At 34.2% G+C, this 18,795-nt stretch overlaps 4 protein-coding genes across 6 annotated transcripts; 2 read left to right on the forward strand and 2 right to left on the reverse strand.

Moving 5' to 3' along the window:
* Nucleotides 490–5,204, forward strand: LOC109333734 (flowering locus K homology domain-like). 3 transcript variants are annotated; one of them, XM_019569293.1, is made up of 7 exons: nucleotides 490–574; nucleotides 800–1,683; nucleotides 2,552–2,801; nucleotides 2,972–3,120; nucleotides 3,343–3,612; nucleotides 3,871–4,020; nucleotides 4,665–5,203. In XM_019569293.1, exons 2-7 carry the CDS (start codon nucleotides 814–816, stop codon nucleotides 4,785–4,787), a joined length of 1,812 nt encoding a protein of 603 aa, XP_019424838.1. In that variant the 5' UTR covers nucleotides 490–574; nucleotides 800–813; the 3' UTR covers nucleotides 4,788–5,203. The 3 variants fall into 3 exon arrangements, with proteins under 3 accessions (XP_019424838.1, XP_019424839.1, XP_019424840.1); XM_019569294.1 differs by having other exon boundaries at nucleotides 490–570; nucleotides 4,665–5,202; XM_019569295.1 differs by lacking the exon at nucleotides 3,871–4,020 and having other exon boundaries at nucleotides 4,665–5,204.
* On the reverse strand, nucleotides 10,214–12,883 carry LOC109333683 (F-box/kelch-repeat protein OR23). The gene is made up of 2 exons (XM_019569226.1): nucleotides 11,930–12,883; nucleotides 10,214–10,755 (listed from the first exon to the last, which is right to left on the reverse strand). The coding sequence occupies exons 1-2, from the start codon at nucleotides 12,859–12,861 to the stop codon at nucleotides 10,467–10,469; spliced, it is 1,221 nt and encodes a 406-aa protein (XP_019424771.1). The 5' UTR covers nucleotides 12,862–12,883; the 3' UTR covers nucleotides 10,214–10,466.
* LOC109334725 (bet1-like SNARE 1-1) lies at nucleotides 13,276–15,633 on the reverse strand. The gene is made up of 6 exons (XM_019570635.1): nucleotides 15,568–15,633; nucleotides 15,391–15,463; nucleotides 13,995–14,148; nucleotides 13,825–13,881; nucleotides 13,675–13,734; nucleotides 13,276–13,507 (listed from the first exon to the last, which is right to left on the reverse strand). Exons 2-6 carry the CDS (start codon nucleotides 15,402–15,404, stop codon nucleotides 13,418–13,420), a joined length of 375 nt encoding a protein of 124 aa, XP_019426180.1. The 5' UTR covers nucleotides 15,405–15,463; nucleotides 15,568–15,633; the 3' UTR covers nucleotides 13,276–13,417.
* LOC109334722 (deoxyhypusine hydroxylase) lies at nucleotides 15,764–18,017 on the forward strand. Its single transcript, XM_019570631.1, has 7 exons — nucleotides 15,764–15,919; nucleotides 16,002–16,135; nucleotides 16,223–16,458; nucleotides 16,549–16,687; nucleotides 17,013–17,139; nucleotides 17,642–17,760; nucleotides 17,851–18,017. Exons 1-7 carry the CDS (start codon nucleotides 15,784–15,786, stop codon nucleotides 17,896–17,898), a joined length of 939 nt encoding a protein of 312 aa, XP_019426176.1. The 5' UTR covers nucleotides 15,764–15,783; the 3' UTR covers nucleotides 17,899–18,017.

The raw sequence follows: 18,795 nt of genomic DNA on the forward strand, positions 1-18,795 counted from the left end.
TCCAGAAGATTTTCATGTTATGATCCTTATCTTGAAAAAGGTGGATTTTTTATTTATTTAATCTAACTCGTCCAATAGCAGGTTGTTGTGATATGAAAAGAAATAAGGAAGGAAGAGGAGAGAAATATGTGTTAAGAAGAATGAGTTTATCATGCAAAAACCATTATGAAATCAATTTGGACTATGCCATAATGTAAGAATAATGAGAATAAAAACATCCATACATTTGTAGGGTAACAATAAATAGAGTCTGAATTTATAACATTAAAAAGAGTGTAGGGTAACTCTAGTTTAAAACTGTAATAAAGGCAATGATAATAATATTTAAGATTAAGATGATAACACTGTTTAAGATTAGGGACAAGTGAAGAGAAAAGTAAAGTGAAGAGAGGCACATGGTCGTACTTAAAAACACGTGTTATAATTTCAAATATAAAAACCCTTTCTTCCTTCACACCAACAACGTTGCAATCTCTCTCTCTCTCTCTGACAAAACCTAAAACTTCTCCGTGGCACTGGCTTCAATATCCTTTTGATTCTTCACTTTCTCTTCTTTCTAACACCATCCATGTAAGTTCATTCAATTCCATGCTATGCTACCCTTTCTTCCTTTTCAATTATCTCTACCATTTCTGCACAATTCTACTTCCTCTCTTTCACCAACTATGCCACCACTCTTCGTGTTTTTTCAAAATCACTTTTTTAAATAACTTGTTAAGCCAAGTAAAGGGACCTAAATTTATGTTGAAGTTACTTTGTGCTGAAATTGGCACTGATTAGTTGGTGTTTGACTTTGCAGAGAATTATATAGGGATGGCGGGAGAAGATAATGATGATGTTGGATATATAACCGAGGATCCACATTTTTTTCCAAGGTTTGATTTTGATGACGGAAATGATCTTGATGACTTTGGATTTCCCAACCTACTACATCCTGATGCACCAAATTTGGTTGGAGAAGCCAATCCTAATCAAAACCATTTTCATGGACATGATCATGGATATTTGCCTAAGAGCCCTGACTTTTTCATAGATATGCATTCTGATCATCAAACTCTGCTTAACAACAATGAATTTCCTCAACTACTACACCCTCATGAACATGATCAAGGTACTTTGCTAGAGAATGCCAATCCTAATCAAAACCATCTTCATGTGCATGATGTTGCTTATGTGCCTGAGGAGCCCATTTCCCCCCTGCAAATTCATTCTCATCCTGAAGAACATGTTGCAGGCACTTTAATTGAGGATGCCGATCCTTCTGTAAACCATTTTCATGGACACGATGTTGGAGATTTTCCTGAAAACACATATTATCCCTCACAAGAGCGTATTACTCATGAAAATCACGTTCATGGACTTGAACTTGATGTGGAAGTTTTTCCTAAAAACACATATTACGCACAAGAACATATTACTGAGGAGCCCAAGCATCATGTTGAACGAAATGTGACTGGTGACTTTGCTCAATCGCAACAAGAGGGATCCAAGAGTAATTCCAAAGGAAATGAAACATGTAGGTGGCCGGGGTGGCCTGGACATAATGTTTTCAGGTTGTTGGTTCCAATGCGAAAGGTTGGCAATGTTATTGGCCCGAAGGGCGAGTATATTAAGAAAATTATGGAAGAGACTAAGGCACGCGTTAAAGTTCTTAGTGGTCCACATGGAATACCAGAAAGAGCAGTGAGTCCAGTTTTGAACTTCCTTCTTGTTGTTTTATGCATTGAGGGTTGAATGATCTTGCATACATCAGTGTCTATTTGATGCATGTGATGATTTTTTAGCATAATGAACTCTGTTTGATGCGTGTGATGCTTATTTGGTATGCATTTATTTTAACTCTTGCCACGGAACTCCTAGAGATTAGAGCTATATCTTTGGGGAAATTGCTCAGTTGATTTGATGTGGATAACTTACGGTTGGTCAAACAAACTTCTTATATTATTACTTGATATTGAAAATTAATGATGTATCCATCATAAAACATAAAAGATTTATGAATTTAATTGTGAAGGAATTTTATTAAAACTAACATTGCCTATGAAGTAAAACCATAAAATAGCCAAGAACCAAACAAATCACAAGATAAATTATGAAGAAATTTTGTTGCCACGATAACCAAATGGATATGTGCAGGTCTGTCAGCAAATATGAATGACTAAAGTGACTTCGAACTTGAAGATCCAAAGTTCAAGTTGCAGCAAAACAGCAATGAGCATATGCAAGTGCTGAAATGCTGTTTTTGTGTTAAGAAATCAGAATTAGTTTGTGCAGATATTGGTGGCAAAAAGCTTTCACTGCCTGCACCTGGTAACTTCAAGAACTTGATCGATTTGGTGTCTTGCCACCACACTTGGTCGATTCACGGTGTTCAAAGAATTGGGAATAATATTAAAACACAATGTTTTTTCTTTGCTTGTACCACAATGTTTCTGAGCAAGTCTTTGTTTTGTTGAACAAGTTTGATAATGTATTTATTTTTGGTATTTTTGAGATTTCACCATTTTGTAACCAGTGTTTCTGAATTCTCTTTCTTTGGTGCTTTTAAAAGGTATTGATTTCAGCAAAAGAAGAGCCAGATCGCACCATACCACCCGCAGTTGATGGTTTATTGAGGGTTCATAAACAACTTTTCAGTGTGGAGCATGACTCAGCTGACATCGCATCCAGTGCTAGACACTCCATGATCACTAGGCTTCTAGTGGCGAATAGTCAAGGAATAAGCTTAATCGGAAAGCAGGGGAAAACAATAAAATCCATTCAAGAGGCCTCTGGTTGCGCTATACGGGTTATTAGATCAGGTTTTCTCACAGCTAATGTAAATTATATTAGGATATGTCACTTGTGTTTGGCAATCGACATTTTTATTTACAGTATTATTTGTCTATACGTCTATTTTGGTCTTCTTTGGCATATTCTCACAATTTGCATTCAATCTTTGTTATTGAGTACAATGTATTGTTTAAAACAGAAATCCTGCCAGTTTTTGCTTTGCAAGATGATAGTGTTGTTGAAATACAAGGAGAAGCTGCTAGAGTTCACAAGGCCGTTGAACTTGTTGCACTTTATTTACGTAAATACTTGGTTCACCACAGCATAGTCGGAGTATTTGAAGCACAGGCAAGTCCACTTTTTAAAAAAAATTCTTTCTTCAAAACCTTAAGGATCTAATATGCCCTGATTAAGAAGGGGATTCAGGTTTGCTTTCGTGTCTCCGGGCTCTTTCTTATCCATGTTGTTTTCTTTGCAGATAATTTTTATAGTTTATATGTTCTTTATATTTTAATTAATATGCACAATTATATTTAATTGTTTTCTATTTATTCCTCGTCCATGATTCAGATGCAAAGGCTAGATGTTCGAGTTAACAACAATATGCCACCACCCCAAACTTGGACCCCTCCTCCTCAAGGGGTTCCAGCTCCTCCTGATTTTGCACCGATTTATCAACATATGAATCTTCCCGATCACTACGTTAATTATTACCCACATACTACCTTGCCTCCTGCGGACACCCATCTTTATCAGGGTTCACCACCTGCCTATGCAACTGATGCTTCCATGCGAATCCATCCATCAAGTGTGCAACCACAACAATTTGTTGAAACTAAGGTAGGTGTCTTCTTTCTCCAAATTTGAGAATGCTTGTAGGAGGGAACCTTTGGCACATGTTTATGTAGGCATAACCAATCAGAATCTGAAGATAATTGTATGAAGGGTTTTGTTGTCTTTTTGATTCATTTAATGACTAATCAGCTTGTGGTTGGTTGTGGCTATGGAAGTTTCATTCTGCTTGTAGAGAGCAACATTCAATTTCTAAAGCATTTTGTTTTACCATGATTTAATGTAATTTTCTTTTCTACCACATAGGACACACAACACATGCAAATTCCTATATCATATGCAGACACTGTTATAGGAGCATCAGGCGCGAATATCAGCCACGTTGTGCCAGGGAAGATGACTTTTGAGATAAGTAGGACTTCTTCAGAAATACTGGCAGCCCAACAGCTGGTTCAGGTATTTGATCTTAAAGGCGATGCTTGTATTCTGCTAGTTATCTTTATTGTTGTTGGCAAAGTGCCAAAGTCTATTATCCACACCCAAAAACTTTTTATGATAGGAGCTGTTGGTTTAAAATTGTGTAATTGAATGATTGCGAGATTTTCATCCTGTGGCACTTTTTTTACTTGTAGTAACAGTATTAAAAAGGGCTTTAAATGAGATACCGTTTTGTGAAAACCAAGGTTGAAATGCTATTATGATTACTTTATGCAACCCCTCAAAAATTATGTGCATTCAAATGATTACTATATTCAAATTCACATTCATTGCTCCAATCTATTATATATCTGTATGTGTATCCCACTCATTAATTTCAAGCACAGGTTCGCTATGAGAGACTGTAACTACTATTGTGATGTCAATTCATGCTATTTTTTCCCCTTTCCTTTATTTTTTAGTTTTAAAAAAAAATACTGATAAAGAACATAGAACTAATGAAAGCATATCCTAGGATTAGGAAAAAAGGTACAGAATGTGAGATGGGAAGCAGCAGTTGCTGGATACATGCTTTTGTTGCTTTAGTTTATGTATCTTAAGAGTTATATTATTTGAAGACCAAATTTTGAACATAATATTTGACATGGTATACATTTATGCAGAATGACATGGCTGGAGCGGCAAGTGTGAGTGCGACACAGGATCATATAGACATAGAGGGATCAGTTAGCGAAGGTGACAGTTCCTACGCACCTCCTCCACCCTCTACCGATTTTGGCCAATAAGAAGCTTAGATTAATTTTTCACAGCCTTATGTTATGTAAGCTTCAGATTCAGTACTAGTTCTTGTAGGGTATAATTTTTAAGTTTATGGTGTACTAGGATCATATAGGATAGGTAGTCTTATTTGAACATTCATGAGTATAATATTGATGCTGTTTCTTACATCAGCCAGTCATGCATTATCATGTGTTACTTTTGAGGTAGTTATTGTGAAAGCCAATTTTTTCAATGACGTGATAATACATGATTGGATGATGATGTAAATTTTTCATATGTGATGCATCAAAATTATGTTCTTAAAATATCATAAAGTAAGGACTTTTATATACCATCAATTAAAAAGTATATTGAGATGTTGAGAATTAGGACATCCTTTCTTTCTTTTTTTGTCCCGAGTATATGCAAAGATCACTTGATTGATCCCTATATTCTAAAGATTCAATGTTTATCACTATGACGATTTTCTGAGCATTGTATTTAATATCATATATTTTTCTCACTATCTCACAACCTTTTAAGAACAAAGAGGAAACATTGTGAAAGTGGGCATGGTTGAGGTGATTTGTGTTATTATACAATTACAAACATTACTTCCTGAGCTTCTACCTTCTTGCTATAGGAATTAGGAAGGTTCTCTTACTGATGTTTTTATATACCCATAGTTAACCTTTTCTTTTGTCCACCTGAAATGCCTGTTTCTAATGCATCACCACACATGAACATTCGAACCGACCCGTTACGAGTCGGATCCAAATTATCATCAACATGAATCATCTTCATTCATTCGCATGTGCATGTGCATGTGCATGTGGTTTAACTCATTCATTTATATACAAGTAGGTGGCGGGTTTTAACATTGCACACCAAACTTATACCCATTTAGACCATACCATGTTTGACCATCAAGCTCCAAACAATGAATTTTCTCAAAGTCATTATTTAGTAAGTAATTGTGTGCGTCAAAGGATGTTTGGAGTGCAAGGTATTCCGTTTCCAAGTTTCATACTATTGGAGTAGTCAAGCAAATTAATTAAAGTATGAGAACATAGAAAGGGTCAATTCTATTCCATATAAATAAACTTAATATGTGTCCCCTTCTTCCCACAACAAAACATTTCATATCACAAACTTCATTCATCATATCCTACCTATACTTCTAAGGGGAGAACAAAATCACACTTATAAAAAAATGGCTTTCTGTTACAACAATATCCTCTGCATACTTGTCCTCATCATCCTCACCATTTTTGTTGCTTCTCCTCAAGGTGGAGTAAATTGCAGGCCTTTATTGTTACATTTCCAGTGGTCCAAAGAATACGAGCTTCTTTTGCATGCACTTCCAAATGGCGATTCGCCAGGGTCAGGAGGATCCAATGATCACCCTTGAACCTCAAACACTCATACTAATTTTGTCAATACAATTTTTCATGCTTATGTTATAATCATCTATCAAAATACCATTGATTATAAAATAGGTATGAATAACATTATTGAAAAATGAAGTGTGAGAATATTATTAGTTAGCTTCAAAAGGACTAGCAAGGTGCATGCAAACAATCACGAGGCTGCCAACCAATTATTAGCATGAGTTTTTATTCAATTGGATTAATTGATTTCATTTTTTATCTAAAAGTTCAATATGTAAGTAGAATAATACTATAGTATATAATAACACAACTTTTAACATAAACTTCTCTTATTTGATTACATATCATTTTTGTCTATTGTTAAGAGAGAATTTATAAGAAGAAAGAAGAGTTGTATTATTTGTACAAAAAATAATTCGTGTGCCATATGTTATCTTAATAACTCGGCATATGCAAGAATAGATGGATCACGTAGCTGTTAGAATACAAATAGATAAAAATAGGGTTAGTTGTTGTGATATTGATGAAATACTTATGTGAATTATATGAAAAGTTTAATTCCAAGTTGCAAAGTGGTTGAGTGTAATCGTGACAATAGAGGGACCTAATCCAACACCTAATAACCCCAGGGCTCTCTCATTACCACCCTATCATTTCAAGAGATATAGGTATTAAAAAGTAAAGAAAAAAATTGTGTATTGAATTACAAATAAATTACTAACATATTACATAGAAAATATAATGGGCTAATACATGTTTTAATCATGAAAATTATGGAAAGAGTAAATAAATTTAAACTAGTTACAAATCTAATACAATATCGGGTCAAAATAACAAAATATTTCAACAACAAGGATTTGCTAATGTTGGTAATAGAAGGAGTGAGTTAATATTGGACACAAAGATTTTTGGAAAAAAATAACATTTTTACTTTGTTGAAATATGTTTTAATGAGGAGTGTACTTTAATAATTATATTTTAGCTACAAAAAATACCAAAATAAAATTCCCTCACACTATAGGTGGGCATGACCTGACCCTACCCACTTACTTGATTTGGCCCGATCGTGATTGGATCTAAATATAGCCGAGTTTCATTGGGTCTAGGACCATATTCAGGTATAAAGATTAGACTCATTCTATATTTAGGATCGGATAAGATACAAGCATAACTCGACATGGCTTCTCTCATAGTTACTCATTCATTATGTTTGCATGTATGTCTATTCAATTATATACAGTGTAATGAAATCTCTTTGGTGGAATATATCATTAATTCTTTAATTTTTTTATCATATATACATTATTAGCAATATATATATTATTTCATAAGTCAAATTATATATTGATAATAATAAGTAAAATTGAGAAGACTTTATCTAAAATAAGTATATTTTATATTTAATCGAATCTAGGGTTGATTTTGAATTCAAAAACTGATCCAATCAATATTTGATATCAGATTAGCTTCAGATTTAGGTTCGATTTTAAAAAAATGACTCAACTACCATTTAAGGCCGGGATGCTCACCCCTACCTCACACACAGCCCAAAACCTTTCTTAGCTACCACGTTATCTTTTCCTCTCTCCTCCAACAATTATCCTCATCCTTGTTTGCTCTTCTTCCACCGTAGTATGAAATATATTTTAACAAGATTATAAAAAAAGGTAAAAAAAATTGGTACATATAAAAAAGGTAAATTGACATTACAAGTAAATAACAACATTATATATATCATGAAATGGACCAAAGTCCGGCCGATTTGATTAAGTAGGTGTTTTAGTTAGTGGTGGTGTTGTGTAGTGATAAGTATATCAGTATATGGTTGCGTTTTACAAACATTATAGTTAGCAACTAGCAAGCATACATTATAGTTCTTATTGGTTCTGAAGAGCAAAATAGAAGTTACTCAACAAGTTTTCCTTAGTTTTTAGATTCTAATTTTCCATGAATAGCTACTCAAGCCAACCTAAACAAAGTGGTACTTTTAAATTGTATAGGAATATATATTCATAATGAGCTTCCAATTGTGTAGGAAAAATAATTGATTTAATATTGTTTTGTAAATTGTAACAAAAGTATATAGTACGTTGTCTACATTTTCAAACACGGTTGCGCATTTAAGGGGTCTTTGGAGTCCAATGTTCCTAATTTTCAACCTTCAAACTATAATATAATATAATATAAATATTCAGAGTCAAGTTAATCAAAGATAGGAAGTAACATATCAAAGAAAGGGTCAATTCATATTATAGTAGCCCCAGGCCAATTCAACATATACTATAACTCTTTCCATTCCCTCCCTATATATATATATATATATATATAACTCCTCCTACTCATCACACCAAAACATTTCTTTCATACTACACAACTTCATTCATATTTTATTCTATACTTGTAACTATTAGCAAACAATATCATACATATATACATAAATGGCTCTCTCTTTCAACAAGATCCTCTTCATAGTTCTTCAGCTTGTATCAATCATCTTCACCATTTTTGTTGCCTCTCCTCAATCTACAGTAGATTGCAGGCCATTATTGTTGCATTTTCAATGGTCAAACGAATATGCTCGTCTTTTGCAGGCACTTCCAAACGGCCATGCACCAGGTTCAGGGGGATCCAAGGATCATCCTTAAACTTCAAATGAACATTTTATCTAACACTACTTTTTTCATCTTACATTATAACCATTAATCAATGAGTTTTTGATTTGGAAACAAAACCAAATCTTATTTTTATTAATGGTTATAAAATATATATGAATGAATAAATAGTACTGGCAAAACTATTGTGAAAATATCATTACTGACCAACAAGCTAAGGTGGATGCAAATGGCTGACGAAGATGCCAACAAATACTTACCTTAAGTTCTTCATATGATTTCTATGCAATTGGAGAAAATAACTTCATTCTTCATTTATTGTTGTACAATAGTTCATTATGTAAGTAGATTTCCTATAATAACCGGGAACGTAATTTTTTATACATTTTTTAATATACACTATTGCTTAATAACTATCATTTTCCCCTATAGTTTAACATATAATCTTCTGTTAGTAAGAATGTGTTGTTAACATTTTTTGTGGTTATTTCCATTTTTATCAGTTTATCTTTGATTGCATGTTTTCATCACATGCTAAATTATTTCAAGTATCAGTTCAACATATTCTTGTATTATCATTCAATGTCAATAAGCAGAATAAGAAAAGTTCAATGAATACCATATTGGGACAAGTATTTTCATATTTTGTATAGCCCTACGTACCCATGCAACTTCAGACGTCAACAATTCCTGTTGTTTGAAAATGTAAAGAAATTGAATATTGAATATATAGATTAGAATGAATCAAATACTTAAATTGGACGGGAAATAATATGTACAAATATCGTCTGTCTTAAACTGTGTCACATTCCCTACCTATTATATTCTGCCACATGAATAAAAGAAAAATTTTAAAAACAAAAAATAATAAAAGTTACATTTTGATTAGTTTGGGACATAAATTAGGACAGAGTTTGAGACAGATGATCCCGTGCAAATAGTATTCTAACAAATTAACAAGATTAATATACCCCTTCTCCTCTTTTTAATATTCTAACAAATCAATGACTGAATCACATAATCAATGTTTGCAATTATATAGCAAAATTGATTTTGCGATAAAAACATAGTTTGACCGGGCATAAATCATTTCTCTTCATACTCAATTCTAACCAAAATAAAAATGTTTTTAACACTTAAACAAACTCTAAAATACTTTAGCATACAATAACGATACCTCTACATCACAAAAGACAGAGGTTTCCCATTTTCATAGGCCTCAAGTCTAGCAGTCCTTACAGTTTAGTGAACATGTGGAAAATAATTTACACCGTCAATACATTATCCATTATGAATATGACTTTTATTTACAAGTTAATGGTGATTAAGACATCAATGATGAATAATATACTGATATAAAACATCCTAACAGCACAACTCTTTTCTCATGAAACATAGTGGACATGCCGCCCCATAAATCAGAGTCTACAAAGTGACAACCAGAAGAAATAAACAGCAAGCAAATGCAAAACTTTTTTTTACACGTCTGCATTACATTATCCTATAGTAATGGAAAATTATATCTCTTGGTAAGCACACAAAGAGTTCATTATTACAAACATTATGTACTCCACGGTTAACACATTCTAGTACGGATACAATAAGTCATTTATATCCAAATTCAGATCATATCATCTAAAGACTACATATGTACTACTATTACATACACAAACATACAAATAAGATAGACTATTTATATAGTTCACAAACAAATTGAGCTCAATACAGCACTACTAATATCTATAGGGTAATTAAAAGGAGACTTTGTCACTAGAGACCTCCATGTCTTCTTTTTTGGGTTATAGATTTGAATGTACATTGTTCCTGCTCTCTTATGCTGTTTCGACCTTCTTGTTTCTGTCAAATCAACACAATGATGTGCCAGCACATACAGCTCTCTGTCTACTACTACAAAACCAAATGGCGAACTGTCAGGAGCTTTTCTCGGCACACGAGACTCGTATACCCAACGATTTGAAGGCATGTCATATCTGCAATGTGAATTCATCATAAAAAAGTTAGTAACACTTTTGTAACCTTCAAAACTCGAAAGAGTTGCCATGTAAGTTCAAAAGTAAACAAACACGGCCATCAGGATTCAGGATTTCTGCATAATCTTCTACTATGTATGTACTGGATTACATGTTCATGCATCTGACAAAAGGGGTTTATAATGAAGGAAACAAATTAAAGCAATTTAAACCTGTTAGCATGAATTCCACTTACAGTGTCCTAGATGGAGTAATAAGCAAGATAATAAACCATGATAACTAATGTACTATGCGTGATTTCAATCATTTGGCATAAATCTCTATACAACAGAACAAGATTTCCATAATATAGAGTCCACGTTCAAGCCACTCCGAACTTCAATGCAACAATCTATTTCAAACTTCTTTTTGGTAGAGATCTATTTCAATTTTAGTTTGAGTAACATCAGAATGTTTTACTCACCACATTTTCGTGTGTACATTTATTGATGCACATTTTACACTACAATATTCATTTAAGAGCAAACATTTTTCATTTTGAACTTAATAAATGAATACACAAATCATGTGGTTGATAGACATGAGGCACATCTACTGCAACATAAAAGTTATTTTTCTATAAATACCCTTACTTAAAACCACCATTAATTATAGATGCTAAGTTGTGATACCCTAACCACCACACGTCCAGCCACTAAACCTCAGTCCAGGTGCGATACTCAAAATGCAGCCAGTGGTTTGTGGGGTAGTGATGATTATATTGTTATAATAAATTGTGGTTTATGCAAAGTTGCACTCCTATAAATATACACATCTTAAATGCCGGCACAATTGGTAGAATCAGTGTTTAACTGGATCCTTAGTGGAATTATCTCAAGGTTAACTAGACTGACTCAGCCACGTTTCGTTTTTAATAATTTTCTGGATGCAATCCAACTTTTACCTTACCACATATATGTCAGGTAAAATAACACTTGGGATATTTATAACTGGGTTTTGATCTCAAAACCACGGTTAGAGAAAAAACAAGAATTTATTTAGTTAATTGTTCAGCCACAGTCAGTTTTGCAAACTGAAATTCAGAACATGCCATTAGTGGTCAGTATTGTGCACAGTGCAAACCAAAAAGTGACTCAAAATTCAATTAAGGTATGTAATTAATGAGAAAAAGTACCTGAAAATGTCAGCCTTGTGAAGCATGAAAAGTTGATTATGATTATGATGATCATGATCATGAGCCACAACAATCTTGCCACTCCTGACTCTTTGTCCATGACCCCACATGTCCCCAACCTCCCTCCACACTCCATTGTTACCATTGTTACCATTGTTGAATTCCATTACAACTCCATCCCTGTAATACTCATCCACTGGGAAAACCCCTGAAATTGTCCTTGAAGCGCCATACCCACCTACTACCCAAAACTCATTTTCTTTCCCTTTTTGTCCATTCATAAACCCAACACATCCTGCACGAAACCTAGGCAGTGGTTGGAGAGGCTCCCACTTGTCCATCTCCACATCATACCTCTCCACAGAGGTCATCCGTGTTCCGGCAGCCGCGAATATTGTATGGCGAGAGCCGCCACCAGCAACAATGATCCCTCCTTGTTTGCCTTGGGGGGTGGAAGCACATGCGAAGCTGCCACGTGGAGAGATCATAGGGGAGATGGGTTGCCACGTGAAATGGATGAGAGTGAATCGGAAAGCGTTAGAAGTACTGAGAGGGCGGTTAATAGGAAAGGATCTAGTATCAAAGAGAGAACCACCAATGAGATATAGATGTGGGCCCATGTGGAGAACAGAGAAGTTAGAGAGACCGTAGAGACTGGGATCACAAGGGGAGAGTGGGAGTGGGGTCCACGCAAGATTCAGAGGATCGAATAGAAAAGGGTTAGTGATAGATGGATCATGTGGGAAGATAGAGATGAGATGATTACGACGTCGTAAAGAGGATATGAAATCATGAGAAGATAGAACAAATCTCCAACATTTACAAGTAGCTTTGATTCGAGAGTGGTGTGAGAATGGTACCATTGATAAGATCATACATGAGATCTCGTTTAACAGACCTGGGATTATCATTCCTGATTTCCAATTACACATCTTCTTCCTTCTCACTTTCAGGACTTGCTATTGCCTTTTTAATTCATCATAATAGGTTGCTTACTCCACATTTTATAATAAAAAATATCAACCCATGTAACTTTAACGTATGTTAATAAGAAAGAGATGAATAATTAATAAGTATTTTAGTGTGTGATAATTAATTAATGTAAAAAAAGGCAGTCCATTTTAATGTAAGAAGTGTACAACTTTATCACCTCCAACAAAAATAGTGTTTCTAGGATTTTTAATGTTGCGCTGAGACTAGGCAGGATAATTAATGTAATTTGTAAATAAAAATTTGAAAGGGGAAATGTTTTTCACACTCCTTTTATTTCCCCCCTACTCAAATGTAAGTGAGGTCTTATTATCATCTTATGTGTAGAAAGAAAACCAAAGAGAACATATGAGCTTGTTTTCCAACTTTGATTCAATGTCTGTTTAAAACGTCAAAAAATTTATATTACAAAATAGATTATCTTATGGAGAAGTAACATTAATTACAGTAACAGAGAAAATAGCTGCCTCTCGCATCTAACATCAACTAAAAGTTGAATTACCTAGTTAGGTAGTATATTATAAGAAAAATCACAACAAATGATGCTATAAGTGTAAACATTCGCCGACTGGATTTTGTCTCGAATACCTGAAAGATGACACCAGATCATCAAAACAAACATGAGGGAAGACACAATTCCATTTCCAATAATAATGAAAGAAAGCAGAAGACAACAAATATAAATGGAAGGCAGAGACTAAAAAGAAGCACTCCTTCAAAAAGCATAAGGGACTAATTACTACTGTAATAAATACCATTTTAAATTTGTCCATAGTGCCTGAGAGGACCCCTCTTGATGAATCCATATCATTCCCCTAAATTAATACCACCACAGAATTACTTAAACAAAACAAGGAAATAGCAGAAAAAATGCCAAATAATTTCAATAGTGTCAGTAAACACACCATATGATCTAGCATGCGGTTATGACTATCCACCTCCTCATGTATGTCACCTGATAACTGTTGCAATCACAAACATATAATTATTAATTAGGAACATTAACCATTTATACTTATACGTGGGAAGGAGGAAATGAGAGTCTGAGGCATGTTGCTGGCAATAGTAAACTTACTCTTTTCAGCAGAATGACTCTATCTTGCAATCCACCCATTGCTTGCTCATTATCGTGTTCATCAATCTCATGGGCAGAGGAATAAAGAGATGATGCTCTGATTCCACCCTCCTCAATACCATCAAAAAGAGCAGCTCTACCGTTACGGTTGTCTCTGAAATAGAAAAAATGTAAAAGACCAAAATGGTCAGTCACATGACAAACACAGACAATACATATTTCCCTTGTAGACATTTGAACCGTTTTAGTATAAAGAGAGTAAACGATCTGCTACAGCTTCATTATGTTCTATGCTAATGTGATGAAGCATGGAACATAAGCAATCATTCATCTACTAGAGTTTGACAGTACCTCAATTTAAGATTTATGTAAATCAGAATACACTTACAATTATCAAATGGTTGTGGCCAAAACAAAAGCAAGCGTAAATGTAGGACATATTTCATTCAACCAAAATACAAGGCTGGGTGAGTTTTTATCACAATCTGTATGTCATACTGCATATATTGACAAGAAAGACCTAGGTGAACTCAAGAAGAAAAACATAAGGGTAAACTACAGTCCTGATATGATCCACAGTAAAGAACCCCCTGACGTATAATAACCAAGATAGAAGTTTATATAAATGACTCCTGAATTTGGTGTAAAGATGAATGAGATGATAAATTTACATAACTTTGCCAGTAATTGAGTGTCATATAGTATTATATGTATAATATTACATTATATTCACAACACAGTGAACTCATTTCTAGCACAAGTTGTGCGCAAAATTCAAAACAGTTAATAACAAGCTAATTACAGACATTATTAAAGTGTGAAAAAAAACAATGGTAGAAAACTATGCATATAAAGCATACTCCGTGTGGAACAGAAATAGTTCAGTTAATTTTATGTTAAGGGAGTCCTAATTTTGCGACCTCATACTCATCCTAATTTTTAATCCATAAAAATTGACCATTAGAGTTCGATTCAAGGAGAAATTGCACAAACCTCCTTTAAATTTGATTTAATTACACTTAACACCCTTCTTATCTCAAAAGTTACACCAACATCCCCTGTGGGATAGGTGAGAACTAGTGTAATTTCAACATCATCCTTTGAGATTGAACTCACGACCTTGTCAGATATGATCCAATTTCTCACCAACTTTCATTGACAAATCTATGGATTCTATACATCACTGGTTCAGCTAGTTCTTCAATGGACACAATTTGAAATAAATCGATGAGCGATTTACTATCAATTATACTAATAATAATAATAGTAAAGTAAACACAATATTGAAATATAAATCCTATAAACATGCCATATCCATGGATCAGGATTAATTCAAACAAATATTGCGTATCATAATATAAATTAATATCCAAACAAATGATCCACACTAACTAACCGTCTAGAATTCATGGCTGAAGAGATTGCAGATTCTATAACCGCCAAAGAGTGTTAGATGTATCGTCGAAACTCTATTTGGAAGAAAAAAAATGTAAGAAGCGAAGAGAAGTTGAGAAAAGAAAAGCGTGAAAGTGAAAATGAAAATGAGATGTGAAGAAAGAGATGGTGTAGGAACCTGTGGAGATGAAGCGCGTGCAACAGAGAAGATGAAGATGAAGAAGCTGTGTATGACGCAACGCAGGGGTAAAGTAGTAAACTCAATCCTATATTACTTATTCCTTTTTGTTAACGCAGGGACCCACCTCCAACCCCACCTCATTATAACCCTAACCCTAGCCCCAATTTGGGTTCTTTTTCATCTGGCTCTTCAAATCCTTGTATTCCTCCTGAGATGGTGCATGCTGATATGGAAAATTTTCTGTGCGAATTGTTGGTGGATACGAACCAACCTATTTCTGAGCGATTCAGAGCTCTCTTCTCTCTCCGTAACCTCAAAGGTCCTGCCCCTCGCGATGCCCTTATTCGAGGTCACTTATCTTCATACTCCTTTTCTTATTCTTATTATTATTGTTATTATTGTTATCATAACAAGATGCTTTTCCTATGCAGCTACAAGGGATTCATCTAATTTGTTGGCACATGAAGCTGCTTTTGCACTTGGTCAAATGCAGGAAATCCAAGCCATTCCTGCTTTGGCCTCAATTCTAAATGATCTTTCTTTGCATCCTATTGTTCGCCACGAGGTTCCTCTTTTTTATGCTCTGCTCTTTTTTCCTGTTTTTACACACTTTCCAGTTTAAGATCATTGCTTTTTGGTTATGCTTGTGTAGGCAGCTGAAGCACTTGGTGCTATTGGCTCAGATATTAACGTTCCTCTCTTGAACAATAGTTTGGATTTAGATCCTGCTCAAGAGGTCCGTGAAACATGTGAATTGGCTCTTCAACGTATTCACCACTTAAAACATGCTGCTATTAGTGACCAATTGTCTGCAACCGATGCATCGCCGTTTAAGTCTGTTGATCCAGCTGCTCCCGCAACCTCTTCTTTGTCTGTTGATCAACTAAGGTGTGTCTGCTTGTTTGTTAGTAATAGAGAGTATCTTGTGTTAACTCAACTGTAAGCGTTCCGTATCTAACTTGTCATCATCAACATCAGGGAAGTGCTCCTGGATGAAGAAAAAGGGATGTATGGCCGTTATGCAGCTCTTTTCGCACTTAGAAATGATGGTGGAAATAAAGCTGTTGCTGCTATTGTTGATTCCTTAGGTTCTAAAAGTGCTCTCCTGCGCCATGAGGTTTGCTAACCACACTCTTATTTGTGTAAAACCTTTTTCTGCATCCGAGTATGGTGTTTATGAATAATCAATAAGTGATAACTAGTTTTTTCAAGTATTTGAAATTTCATTTTTACTTTTAAATGTATTAGTGAGATAAAGACTTGGTTGTTGTTGTTTTGGAAAAGAATAAACATGTAATTGTCATGGTAAAATAGCTAGTTCTTCTTAAGTATAGTTATACATAATTATTTAAACTTAAATGAGAATAATAGTGTATGAATGTTTCAAGCACCGGACTTTGATTTGCTTAATTACGAAAACCAATATTTTCTGTAATTTTTAGGTTGCATATGTTTTGGGCCAATTGCAAGACAAAGTCGCTTCAGCTGCTCTGTCCAATATACTTAGAGATGTGACTGAGCACCCAATGGTTAGACATGAAGCTGCTGAAGCTCTTGGTTCGATTGCAGGTATTACAATTTACAACCAAATACTATTGAAAGTTATGGTCTTTTACTTTGAATTAATATAATGTATTAAAGGATTGCTGTGCATTAGTGTGCTATCTCTGCATAAAAGCAGAAATTCATTAGCAGAACACCAAGTAAATTTGTGGAGTAATATGCTGTCAAAGTAAGTTTAGATTGCAACTTGTAGTTTTTCTAATGATTCTGTTCATGTGTGTGTGGTTGTGACTTGTCCTGGTCAAAAGTAGCGTCACTCTCATCCAGTTGGCAAAATAAATTAATAAATATAAAGGTATTGTTGGATATGGCATGGGCACCTGTAACTATGGAATTTAGTACATGAATGGAATCACTGTCTTTCTGTTTGAGATGTAAAATCTTTCTCATCAAAACCTTACTGATTTTTTTATTAGTAATGGGCTACTTACTTGACAACTTATCATTAATTGTACTTGTGCAAAGCATTTAAATCACCACTGTTGTTTACATGGCTCTTTCGTTGTAGATGACCAAAGTGTAGCCCTTCTTGAGGAGTTTACAGCAGATCCAGAGCCTCTTGTCTCACAAAGCTGTGAAGTTGCCCTAAGCATGCTAGAATTTGAACGGTCAGGGAAGTCATTTGAGGTATATAAGCCATAGTTAGTTAGCTACTGAAGATTTGCATATTTTGTTTCCATATTTATTAACACAGCTTTCTTTTTGTCTTGGTTGCAGTTCCTGTTCACGCGCAATCCAGTTGAGCATAGTAATGGCTCTTCATAAGGCCATGGTTTGGTGGATATACATTTTTTTGCATGTTCATCCGAACACTTGTAATGTTTCAGTTCTATTTTGGTTGTTATAAGTTATAACTTAATTACATATTATTATGTTCGAAGACATTGCTCTTCATTTGCCATTAAAATAATAACAAATAAACAGAGTAAGGAAGTGTACTAAGTTAGAGTGATTCCCAATCCCAAGTACAACTCAATATATTAAAGACAAGGCAAAGACTAGTATCTTCTATCTTGAGAGACAAGGCTAATATGGGAGTTCAATCCAAGGGGGTGTTTGGTAGAGCTTATTTGGTTTATCATATCATATCATATAAAGCACCTAAGCAGGTTTTCCCAAGAGCATATGAAAATAGCTTGTCTTCTTATAAGCTATTTTAACTTATTTTCAATAAGCAAAAAATAACTTATAGAAAGGTTAAGCTCTCATGTGATTAGTGTCTAGATAATAAGCACATAATTTACTCAAACACGTCCTAATTCCAATTGAGATATCTTGATTAATGAAAATGCATATGTATTCACAAGCCAATCATACCATCAATGATAGTTAATAAATAAAGGTATTGCTAACCAAAGTACCAATCAAGAAATACAAAGTTTTTAACCTTATAATTTAACTTTGTATAATAACTATCTTAAAAATTAAAATTCATCCAAATGATAGTATTTGTTCAATGGATGCTGTAAATAATTTTCATCAACGTTACGTCAGAATTAAACTATTATTATATTAAATATTATTGCATTCAAACTTTACAAATGATTTAATGGTGATACACGAATGAGATTAACAAAATAAAACTCTATTTTATGGTATGGGCACTGCATTATAATTAAACCCTTTAACAAATTAATTATTTAACCACATTATATATATATA

This window comes from Lupinus angustifolius, chromosome LG19, assembly GCF_001865875.1.
Source record: "Lupinus angustifolius cultivar Tanjil chromosome LG19, LupAngTanjil_v1.0, whole genome shotgun sequence".
NCBI lineage: Eukaryota > Viridiplantae > Streptophyta > Magnoliopsida > Fabales > Fabaceae > Lupinus > Lupinus angustifolius.